We start from the raw sequence: 12,220 nt of genomic DNA on the forward strand, positions 1-12,220 counted from the left end.
GATGGCTCCTTCGTTTTATTTCTTGCTGCATTTGTTTTGTCTTCTGAATTATGGTACCCACACCAAAATAGTTTCAGTTGAAAAACAACAGCAAAATGGAGATTCATTCAGAAAAGTTACATAGAAAAAAATTACCAATAGTCCAGTTTAGAATTTGACTCCTCTAATATATGTATAATACTGCAGCATGCCATGTAGAGTTACAGTAATGACTTCTTTTTATCCTTAACTTCACGTCTCAGTTCATATGCTTCACAATTTCAGTTTTGCAAAGGATTAGGATCATGTTTGACATAGTATTGATGGTCAGAGTCAAAGAATGTGTTCTGAAAGGAAGGCTTTGGCCATGCATAGAAATCGAGCCTTTCTTGGGAAAGAGACAGGGCCAAAACACCATTGTTGGTCATCTTCTGTTTTACTATGCCTTTGCGTATATTCTCCTTCATCTCTCTGTGCTTGTTGCTACCTGGTACTATGGAAACAATAATGGTACCCATCTTGTTGTGGGGAGTCATGAGACTACATGCCGAGTGCCCAGCACATAGTGAGCACTAGAGTGTGAGAGGCCAGAATGTGGAGGTATTCATTGTTTTATCCCTAGTGTCTAAGACACTACCTGGTATGCAGTTGGTGCTCAATAAATATTTGACAAATGAATAATGTTGGCTACAATAGTAATTATGGTAATAGAGAAAAGATAATATTATAAGAGACAGAGGGACTGATCTGGGCTGATCACATGTACTCTTTCAAATAATTTATTATGAGTTTGGGAAAAGTGAATCAGTTATAAGACAAACTTATATTCTTTTAGTCAATTTAAATTAACAGGAGTACCAGTTGACAATACTGGTAGGCACTGGTGTTGTAAACATAAGCAAGAAATGGTTCCTGGTTCAAGAAGTCACAGTCCAGTTGGGTATAGCAAAGGTCACAGCATAGCATGAGGGGTATGGACAGGAAAGGCCTGCATCCCACATGGAGCTGGGTTTGGGGCTGGTGATGCAGGGAAGCTGAGTTTTGAAGGATAAATAGCCATTAGACCAGCAGAGGAGGGACTAAGAAGGACGTTGCATGCAGGGGAAAGGTGAATACCAGAGACGTGAGACCATGGGGGGGTCACCAAGTCATGAGACGGAATTAGGGTGAGGGTTGAGACCTGCAAGCGTGGCAGAGCCTTATGCTGAGGTGTTTGTCTTCTATCCCGAAGGCAATGGAGAACTGTGGAGAACTTAAGTAGGTGCAGTTTGTGTGTTTTGAAAGAGTGGTGTGTGGTGAAAGTGGATCATAGAGTGTGGCAAGATGAGAAGTAAAGGGATGGGAAAAACTAATCCTCCTGCAGTTTAGGGACAGGTAGGCACACATACTCCATTTTCAAAGGCATCCCAACTGTAGCAACTAAATGGTGGCAAACAAAACAAAAACAAAGCCTTAGTGCAAAAGTAGAACTGTTATAGGTGGCTCACAAATGATAACAACAACAGTGACAAAACAACAATAATCTAATAATAATGCTATTGCTAGTTTTATTAGGAAAGCAGAAGCCAGAGCTGCTGACTTTCCTAGCAACTTTTGCAGGACATTTAAATCCCTCTAGCTGGCCCTTTGTTCCTGTGTTGCCATGGTGTGTCAATAAGCCCAGCTCAGAATAACCCAGGCAGTGAAATGAGAGGTACAGCTTGCTCACTGGCATGTTGGCTGGCCAGGTTACACTGTTTTCATTGCTCCCGTCTTGGGAGGAGCACTGGGCAGCTGGTTGCCCTGGCAGCTGTGAAGGTGTATGTCTCTTGGCTGCCCAGAGTTTGAAACAGAACCAAAACTTGCCTGCCTACTGAGCATGTGCAGCTCCTGACTGAGCTGATAGCAACTGAAAATAGCCCACTGAGCACCTGTCCCTTGTACACCAGCCCCTGGCTGACTGCCATTTGGACACTGTGGACTTACTTAGTAGACAGGTGAGGTGCTGAGCAGATTTTAATGGTTCTTAGGAAGATCTTGGGAACTTTGGCCCTACTTGAAAGGAAGACAAAAAGCAGCAGGCTTCTGAGAAGTTCCATTTGTTGCTTCTGTGGTTAGTGGGTGTCCACACTGGCTATGTATGTATAGTTTGTGTCTGAAGACTTCATATTGTTCTCCTTACAGCAGTTCAGTAAACTAAGTAAGTTTTCTCTTGGAGGGAAAGGCTTTCCTAATAGTCTCCTAGGGGTAGCCATCCATGGTTTATACAGCCTCAGCTTTAGAAAGTTTTGGAGTTAAACTATTTTGTTTCATTTTATACCTGCTCTTTAAACCCCCGTGATTGTTAGTCATTTCTACAAGGTGTCTCTTTGCTACATTATTATTTCTCAGTAGTCCAAATGTTGGCACAAGTAGAATCACAGAATAGAATCCCAGCATGTCAGGTGCTGTCTGTTCCCTTTTGGGATTTCTTCCATTTCCTTCTGGACTTTAATCTCTTCAGTGAGCTTGCCATTGTTGGACAGACTTGGTGGCCAGTGTGGATGGAAGCAGGCTCTGGAAGGAAATGCTTCTGAAATGACTGGTGGCATTAAAGCTACTATTTAAAAGTGACCCTTTGTAGATACTTGGGTTATCTTTAGGCTGTCAGTGATCTGCAGCTACAGGAGCCAGAGGGAATCTGCGGAAACTCTTGCTTGTTGCTCTCGCCTGGATTTGTGTTTAGATATTCTTGCTCCCCGGCCAGTGGCCTCGTGACACATCTCAGATTTAGCTGGCTATCTTCTGCCAAAGTCCAAGATTATTGTGGAAGTTGGGAATGGTTTGCCATGGCACAGTTTGAGGGGGAGGGATTGTGTGCTTGAAAAACCAGTTCTGGTTCACAGCACTCAAATGGGATGCTTTCTGTTTCTACCTGGAGTGTAGGCACCTGGAGCCTTTCTGTGGGCCCAGGGGTACAAAAGAACAAACTCAAAATGACTCAAATGTAACGGTCTCATCGTGACTGTAAGATCTTTATTCTATGACTGATAAGCCAATCTTGTTCAATATGTTAAACCTGAGAATTAATGAATTGTTTTGGACCATATTAATTAGACTGATGGGGAAAGAAGACATGTAAAGCAAAGATCGAGTTATAAAGGCTGGTATACAGAGGCACAAGCATGTCTTCCTGGGATTGAAGACATGGGATTCCTTTCTTCATTAACCTTTCATGGAGTTCTGGACTTGGTAGGGCCTTGGGAAATAATGGGGAAATTGGAGGATAGGGAAGTAGTATTATCAGGGGCTTGGACTCTGCCCCAAGTTTTTACCCTTTTGACTTTTATTTTAAAATCGCTTTGGCTTCATCTAGGATGGGAGGTAAATACAGTAGCCCCCTATTTATCCGTGGGGAGTATGATCCAAGACCCCCAGGGGATGCCTGAAACCACAGATGGTATTGAACCTTATATATACTATATCTTTTCCTATGTCTAGGATAAAGTTTAATTTATAAATTAGGCATAGGAAGAGATTAACAATAATAACTTAAAGTAAAATAGAACAATTATAACAATAGTCCAGCATCACCACTATTCTGCTTTGGGGCAGTTATTAAGTAAAGGAACGGTTCCTTGAATGCAACCTGCAATACCATGGCAGTGGATCTGGTAACCGAGACAGCTGCTCAGTGACTAGCAGGAGGGTAGCATCTACAATGTCGGTACGCTGGACAAAGGGGTGATTCATGTCCTGGGCAGGATGGAGCTGGACAACATGAGATTCCATCATGCTACTCAACCAGCACACAACTTAAAACTTAGGAAATATCCATTTGTGGAATTTTTTGCTTAATATTTTTGGACTGTGGTTGATGGTAGGTAACTGAAATAATGGAAAGTGAAATGGTGGATAAGGGAGGATAAGCGGGGACTACTGTAGTCTGGAAGTTACTTTGTTCCCTCTGTGCTTTTCTTTAGGGTAGGATAGGTTGTGGAGCTAGGAAGGAGAGTTTAACTAATTCAGGACATTTTCACCTTTAGCTGTGGGTGCCACAGTGCCTAAAGGTTGCATTTCAAGACTTGTTAAACAAATTGGAGCCCTGTATAACTTTTGAAAGGTTTGTCTCTGTGGTTTGAAAGCTTCCAGAAAGGCTGTAGGGGTGTGGTAGAGGCTTGCTGATGGCAACCAGAGCCAAGATTGGCAACCTTGGAGGAGGTCCAGTCCCTGCATCCCAGAGACAGAGGTAAAGTAGGATGCAAGGAGAGAGAAATCGAAGTGGAGAGCTAAGCACAAAAGCTACCCATTGGTTCTTTCTCCACTGCTCTGTCTCACCTAGAGCCCATCGTTAAATATTTCCTGTAAAACCAAAATTCTCAGTGTAGAGCCCAGGTGGGAAATCCTCACTGAAATGCCATATACTCTCTGGTTAGCCCAAGGAGGTGGGGGAAGCAACAAAAAGTAAGTCCTCAGAGTCAACACTTCTTCCTGTGGCTTGAACAGACCTTCCAGCCTGAGACATTCAATAGATGGAACCACATTCCTGGCTCTCTCCTAAGACTAAACAAGGAATGACTTCTGAAATGTTTACAATTCACTGGGATTTTCTTCCCTCTTCCTCCAGGTTATTCTATTCTCTATTACTCTCCCTATCACTGGAGTTCCACTTAGACATGGCCATTAGCACATATGCTGAGGAGACGGTATTTTTTGGCTTTAAAGTATTCCTCAGTAGGCAATTCCCAGTAGGCCTTGTAAGCCTTTGTTTCTCTGAAGCAGAGATTCAAGAAGTTTGAAGACAAAATGAAGAAAGGGGTCATTATTTTCTCCCATATTAAGGAGTTGTTTTACGGACATGCTGTATTTGTTAAAGCCAAGTCTTTGCAACATTCAGAGGATCATAAAAAGCATGGAAAAGACAGACCAATATTGTCTTAGGTCATTACCCCACAGTGTTCTTTCATTTGTTAGTCACTTGAACACAGGCTGAGTTTTTTGGCTTCTAAATAGAAGGTGTGGCTGCTGCAATAGGCTTAATTTACAGGGATTATTTCAGAGACAAGGAGTCAGCCCAGACACAAAATAAACAGATGGCACTTTTTTTTTTTTTTTCTCAGCTTCAGCAGTTCAAATGCAGGATGACTTAGGAATCCTTATCACCTTCAGCAGAGCAAGAAGGGGAAAATGATGTCATTCACTCTTCCCCACTCCCTACTGAAGGTGCCATTATTTCACTGATAGGGAAAAAATATGGCAGCGAAGACCAGGGAAAAATGACAGCAAAGAGCAGGGGCAGCTTTTTCTGTACTAGGCAGCCAAGTCCTGCACTGACCCCTCCAAGCTGACGAGTTGCAGGCATGTGTTGTGTTTTGATGATTCTAATCACTATAGCCCAGAGTCCTCAAATCAACCATCTAGAGAAGGACCACCCACAGAGCCCAGCTGTTCTATTAACGTATTAAATAGTTCCTCAATTTTTTTTAGGAACACTTGTATTTTACCTGTTTCTTTTAACTGACAAGCAAACAAAAAACCTACCACACCACAAAAAGTACTAATTTTCTGTATTTGTGAGCCCAAGTAGGTGAACAGATGTGATGGTATGGCAAGCTCTTCTAGGAAGAAATGGTTTGCTCAGGCATGCCGGCTTGGTGACTAAGCCTTGCCTTAAGATCTGTGCTGACATTTAAAGACTTTATGGGCTCGGCCTGCTCTGAAAACCAGCCTCAGGTCTCTCCCCACCTCTAAATCCTTTCTGTGAAGGGAAAATTCATTCTGAAGCAAATACTCATCAAGCTTGCACTCCTGCCAGCCACTGAGGCTGTTGTGGGGTATGTAATGAACGGTGAGCAAAGTATTAATAGATGCAACTCACCCTCATGGTGCTTACAATCTACAGGAAAGATGACATGTGGACAAAGGCTTCTCTGGGAAAGTTACATGTAAGGTGAAATCTGCACAGTACATAGGCACTAACTAGGTGGAGCGGTGTTGGCTGGAGGGAGATAAGCATTCAACATGGAAGGAATTCCATACTTAAAAGGACCTGAGATCCCTAAGGCCTTTTAAGAACATTCAATAACTGAAGAGGAGGCTGAAGAGCATGCAGGGATCAGGTCAGCCAGCACTTGTAGGCCAGGTTAATGACTGGTCTCCACTTTGAGCGTGATGGAAGCCAAGAGAGTCAGGCTTGTGTACCTGAATGAATGGGAATGCCATTTCCTGAGGCAGGAAACACTGGAGGAAGAATACATCTGGAGTTCAAAATCATGGAAGTTTTTGTTATTGATATTCAATTTATATGCAATCTTATTTGAATGCCTCTATTTGCCTTCATAACTGCTGAAACACATTTTCTTCTTGACTTTACAACTTAACTAAGTGTCAGTCTCTCGGATAAGGGGAAAAAAATGATTTGAGTTCCCTAAATGAGTGTTTTATAATGAGAGATTATTTAGGCACTGGGTGTATTTTATCCCTGAGAGTATAGCCTGTCCTCTTGTCAGAGGATCAAATGCCCTTCACTAGGCATTCCAGACAGACCTTTGTGTTTCTGTCTTAGGAGCAGGCTTGCTGGCAATGATACCTAGCATTGCAAAATCCTTCTTAAAGCCTTTGTTTAATGCCAGAGATCTCAAATGCTTTCAGATTCTGGAGAGGTGCCAAACTGTGCTCCCGGATTAGGAGACGATGGAAGGACTCCTATAATCTATAAACCTCATATAAGCTTGCCATTTCAAATGAATGAATTGTTTAGAGTGTTGGAAGGAGTCCAGGGATGCTTGAGTTCCTTTTTTAGCTATACAAATTCTAAGCTATTGGACTTTTATAATTACAGTCTAATTTCTGCATTATGATTTGTGCTACTTTGAGGTGAACTTGTAAAAAATTCAGCCTGTTCCTTTTGCTGCCCTCTAGGACAGATCATGGCCATGGGCCAGTTTACTTGTAGCATCTTCTTATTTGTCTTTTCTGTCAAAGCCGTTAGTGGGAAATGTTGGTTTTTGTGCACCATTTAGAGTGATACTCAGTTTCAATGCCTTAAAGCGTTGCAGAGTGCGTGACTGGGCAGGTGTGAATGGGTAAGTCCACAGTGTTGTGATTACTAAAGTCCCACTTAAACATAAATGTGAATACTTTTATCATGAAATACAAGATTATACCAGGCTGTGGACAGTTTTTAAAAGTCCACGATGCTCTTTGGTCTGCCTCTCTCTCTGCCAGTCCAGCATTAGACTCGGAGGAGATATGCCCAGATGGTGAACTGAGTATCATCCAGAGCAGGACAAATCTTTTTAAAGAGCTGGCCATGGTGAACTCCTGGGATTCCCAGCCTGCACCGCTGGTTTGTGGAGTCAGCCCCGCATTCTCCCTGGTGGCACCGAGGCAGTCTCTGTTTGTGGTCAGAACTCCCTGCTGTTCCCAGCCAGCCCAGGCTGCGAGTGTTTTCACACGGCTCTGGCTCTGGTGATACAAAGGGCACGCAGTGCCAGCCATAACACTGAGTAATGCCGGGAGGTGCCTTCTAGAACAAACAATGTGGGTGAGCTCTGCAGAGAGGGAATACCTCTGGCTTGACATTTAAATTACTGAATTATTCAAATGAATGTCAATTAGGTGGAGTAGACTTTCTGCCTTCTGCCAGGGCACTTCCTGGATATTCGCACAGGCGAGTGTAAAATACTTTACATCAGATACGGTGCTTCCTGTCAGTACTGTTGAAAATCAGTCACAGAATGTGATTATCTGTTCCTTGGTGTTCCTTGATGTGTGCTGTATTTATATCACAGTCTGAAAGATTAGGAGTCTACACACCCATACCTGTGGCCCTGAAAGGGGTTTTGTGATCATTCTCGAACCCTACCCCCACTCCCACACCAAATAAAATATCACAGGCCCACACATGTTATGCTTATTCCTAAATTTGACAAGACTGAAAAAGTGAGTCATGGGCTTTTTGAGTCCTGCTGTCTTCCTTAGAATTGTGGATATTAAGATCTGAGAATGCTATTACTACCTTGCTTTTAACCTTCTTTGTTGACTTAGTAATTCTAGTTCAGAAAATACTTCCATCTACTCCACTCTGTCAGATGAAATTGCCAAAGTGGCATGTAGCGAATGTGAATGTGTGCCTGCATATGTGTTCACCTGTGTGATCATTTTGTCATTCTTACGAATTTAGGGTCTTCATTTATATTTGGATATATATAAAAAATAAATACATGATGAAGGACTTTGCTAATGAGTTATGTGGGAATACAGAAAGTAAGAAGATTGAATGGTGGATGAGGAACAAAATAGGAAAGAGAAGTTAGGGAAGGTTTTGTACTTCCCCGTTAGCTAACTGTTGGACTCAGCTCAGGGTTCTTTCATATCAGAGATTGAGTTAATTATTACATATCATTAACAGTTGTCTTTCCTTGCCTTTTTCCCCCGATTGTGGAGGGTAGGTTATAAAAACCCTGGTATTTGACATCTTACTGAAAAGAATCATCAACTTACAGGTAGTTAATCCCTGGTTGTCTACATGCAACTACAGGAAGTACATAAAGAATTAAGGAGAGTGCTTAATAAACAGATGAATCCCTTTGACTTAGTTTGTGACCTGCAGGATTAAAGCCTAGGTATACCACAGAGTTAGGTGCAGTGAGTTGAATTTTACTGAAGGTGATATTCACTTGAGGCTGTCACGTCTGGCAAAACTCTTTAGGTTATAGTACAAACGTCAGGCTCTCTGCGCAGCTTATCAATAACTAGAGACCCTGGAAAAACAATGCCCCTTCCTGCATCTGTGTACTTAGAATTTAGTTTGGGATGGAACTTTAAAAACAGAGTTTATTTTGAGAGCACATTAGAGAAATGATTGTTATTGTTACTTTATTTTTTTAAAATTTGGCATTTTAAAATTACAAGCACTGGTGTCCTTAATCCTTTGGTTCCCTGAACCGTCCATTTCCTCAGGACCAATGATGAGCAGGCTCTCTCTAGTGTAGCGTTGCTGGTTTATTGTTATTCTTAACAGCCCATACGTGCAGCGAACTGAGTAAATCATACTCGTCAATTCATTATCAGTCCATGAACAGCTCCCTCCTACTTTATTTTTATTTTGCTCCTTCATCCCAGCACTAACCCCTTATCCCCAAACCAGTGTCAACAGGCACATACTCTTCAGTGGGTTAGGTGTATATCCTGGGGTATCTATGATCTTCTAAAAATACTCAGGATTTTAAAATATATGTTTGTGTTTCAAATTTACATAAATTGCATTATTTCAGTTTTTAGCATAGACTTTTCAATTCCCTGCCATAGATCACAAGCAAATTAGTCTGACACTATGACCTCTCCCCCTCACCCCACCCATCCACTTCCCTCCAAAGAATCATCACCTGTTGGGCAGCATAGTTGGCAGCCCTCAGCCTGCTTTGTGCCATTCAAGAGTGGCAAGCATGTCTAGACTCCCTGGAAATATTATCTTTCAGCTCTCTTTTGGCAAGTGTAAACTTTTTGCTGGATTATGTCAACAGATATACATGTTTCTCATCCCCATAGAAATAGATTGGTGCTGGTATTTCCTTCGGATTTCTCCAGGCAAGGAACATAAAGACTATCTCTTTGCTCATTAAAACTTTTGCTCATTAAAAATGTTTGACGGCTCTTGATTCTCAGGGGTGAGACTGGTGACATACATAGACTGTCAGCGGCTATTTTGGATTTTGTGCTTTCAGGCATGTCTTTGCTCTTGGATGAGCCCCTTGTGGTTTTCAAAGGAACTAGCAAGTCAATTATAAATAGAAGGCTGTGTCTGTGTGTCTGCATGCACTTACTCTGTGGGACGAGGCACCCACATTACAGTGGGCAGTGAACTATTTTTCCACTTCTTTGAAGAGGGAAGAAGAAAGATTAAGAATGCTTTTCTCTTTTTGAGATAACCCACATCTCTACACACACCCACACAAATCTGTGTAAATGAACTTGACATTTTCAAAGACCTTACCTTAAGGTCTCCTCTGGAAAGCACAGCCACCCGACCTGTTATTTTAAGAAAGAAGCATTTATCTCACAGACCCACTACTGAGGGTTCAGGGATTAGAAGGCAGCCTCTATGTGCCATAGACCTTTGGAGGGAGCTCTGAAAACGGAATTTCCTTATATGAGCAGTGCTTTGGCAAAAGAGGTCTCAGCTAACTAATCAGTGGCCTCTAGGACTTGGCTGTTTACATTTTATCCTCTCTTTCCTTCCCCACTAGTAGAAACTGTGGGACCAGCAAGTCTAAACTAATCATACTGACAAGGGAAGAGAAAAGAGTAATGTGAAAATGAAACTGCAAATAAGTATTCTCAGAGACAATTAAGCGGAATGATTAGGTGTGCTTCCCTGATCATCCATTTCTGCCTCTTTCCATTGCACCTTGAACTTCCCACGTGTGTTTTCTTCCGGTGGTCCCACCTGTCACCTTACTGTTCAAACATTATTTGGTTCTCTTTGTCTCCTTGTGTCCTCATTCTCCATGTTTGGCACCATTTTTTTTTTTCTGCCAGCCAAAAATTCTTAAGCAGCTATTAATTCCCACTATAATCTATGTAAACTTTAGTGTAACCACTATTGAAAAAGTTAGTCTAGGTATCTAGCTGGAAATATTGGTACCATGGATTGTAATGATAGATTGTGCAGCCTTACAAACTCTTATTATATTACAGGTTGAACATCCCGAATCTCAAAACCTGACATTTGAACTGCCCCAGAATCCAAACCTTTTTGAGCATTGACCCAATGCTCAATAGAATGCTCATTGAAGCATTTTGAATTTTGGATTTTTGGATTTGAGATGCTCAGCCGGGATAAATACAACTATTCCCCAATCCAGAAAATTTTAAAATTTGAAACGTTTCTGGTCCCAAACATTTTGAGTAAGGGATACTCAGTTTGTGGTATATTTCTGCCATGTAGCTGCAAGAATGTCAGCATTCCTTGTGTTACTAGTTGATGGGGATTTGTACAGAGCTAGCAAGAATTGGTATTAATAGCTGCCGTATATTTAGGAGCTGTTTTTTTTTTGAATAGAATAAAGGTGATCGACATTATGTTCCAGTAAAACATTTTATTTTGATGCAATAATTGGGATCTGAGAGCCAATCAAGATGAAGGTTATATGAACACCACAGGGGAGAGGCTCATTTTCAGAAGTCTGTGGACAGATGATAGCCAGTCTTTGTCCTAATATGATCCAAGAGGGTGCACAGCTTATATAAATGAATCGCTATGTTGAGAGGCAATTATTATTTGTTGGTTGGTTAGGTGACAAGATCACAGAATGTGGACCTCGTGGTTGATGGTGATGCTTAACTTGACTTTCTGTTCAATAGAAGTGTTTGGAATGGTCATTCCCTCAATGAAGGCGAAACTCATACAGTAATTCTTTTTTTTTTTCCCTTCCTTTCTCTCCCTTGCAGATGAGAAGCCCAAGGTCAACCCCAAACTCTACATGTGTGTGTGTGAAGGTCTCTCCTGCGGTAATGAGGACCACTGTGAAGGCCAGCAGTGCTTTTCCTCACTGAGCATCAACGATGGCTTCCACGTCTACCAGAAAGGCTGCTTCCAGGTTTATGAGCAGGGAAAGATGACCTGTAAGACCCCGCCGTCCCCTGGGCAAGCTGTGGAGTGCTGCCAAGGGGACTGGTGTAACAGGAACATCACGGCCCAGCTGCCCACTAAAGGTTCCCATAGACTTTTCTATTTCTAGATCAAGAGGTTTTGTTAGTGTTGTCCTGAGTCTGTGTGGGTTAAAGATCTAAGTAGCTATGATGCATTCCACCTACATTGTGAATCAGAGGCGAAGAGCTAAAAGGAAGGTAGCCCTGGGTGAAGAAGAGAAAGGACCAGCCTTTTGGCATCTAAAAGAAGGATGGGCATTTTGGGGGAATGTAAGCAAGGTGATGTCCATCTTGGGGACAGCTTGGCTGACCAGTTAGCTCTCTCTTGGTTGCTGTGACTCAGGTGAACAGCTCCCAATACCTTTTTAGGTTACTGACCTGTGATGTCATTCATAATTTCTGAAACAATTCTGTTAGTAAATACTCATCTCTATATCAAATGTGTAGGGAGGAAAACGGAACGGACTGATGACTGAGTGGAATGCCTTTACTGTTTTATGAGGAAGGAGACAAAAGAAGGCTCACTGATCTCTTCTCCCATATCTGATGCCCAATGACCCTATCACTGAAACTTGAAGCAGGATGAGATTTCACACAAACCCTGTAGTTTATGTGGAATCTTCTCTCT

The 12,220-nt window shown here is 42.0% G+C and overlaps 1 protein-coding gene across 3 annotated transcripts in view; it reads left to right on the forward strand.

Annotated features, from left to right (window-relative positions):
* ACVR1 (activin A receptor type 1) overlaps positions 1 to 12,220 on the forward strand; it is a 147,886-nt gene that overhangs the window by 84,224 nt on the left and 51,442 nt on the right. For all 3 annotated transcript variants that reach the window (XM_033231430.1, XM_033231429.1, XM_033231428.1), the window contains exon 3: positions 11,392 to 11,655. In XM_033231430.1, coding sequence (XP_033087321.1) covers positions 11,392 to 11,655 — 264 coding nt within the window. The remainder of the gene's footprint in view (positions 1 to 11,391; positions 11,656 to 12,220) is intronic.

The sequence above is a fragment of the Trachypithecus francoisi genome, unplaced genomic scaffold (genome assembly GCF_009764315.1).
Source record: "Trachypithecus francoisi isolate TF-2019V2 unplaced genomic scaffold, Tfra_2.0 Lachesis_group13, whole genome shotgun sequence".
In the NCBI taxonomy this organism is placed as follows: Eukaryota; Metazoa; Chordata; class Mammalia; order Primates; family Cercopithecidae; genus Trachypithecus; species Trachypithecus francoisi.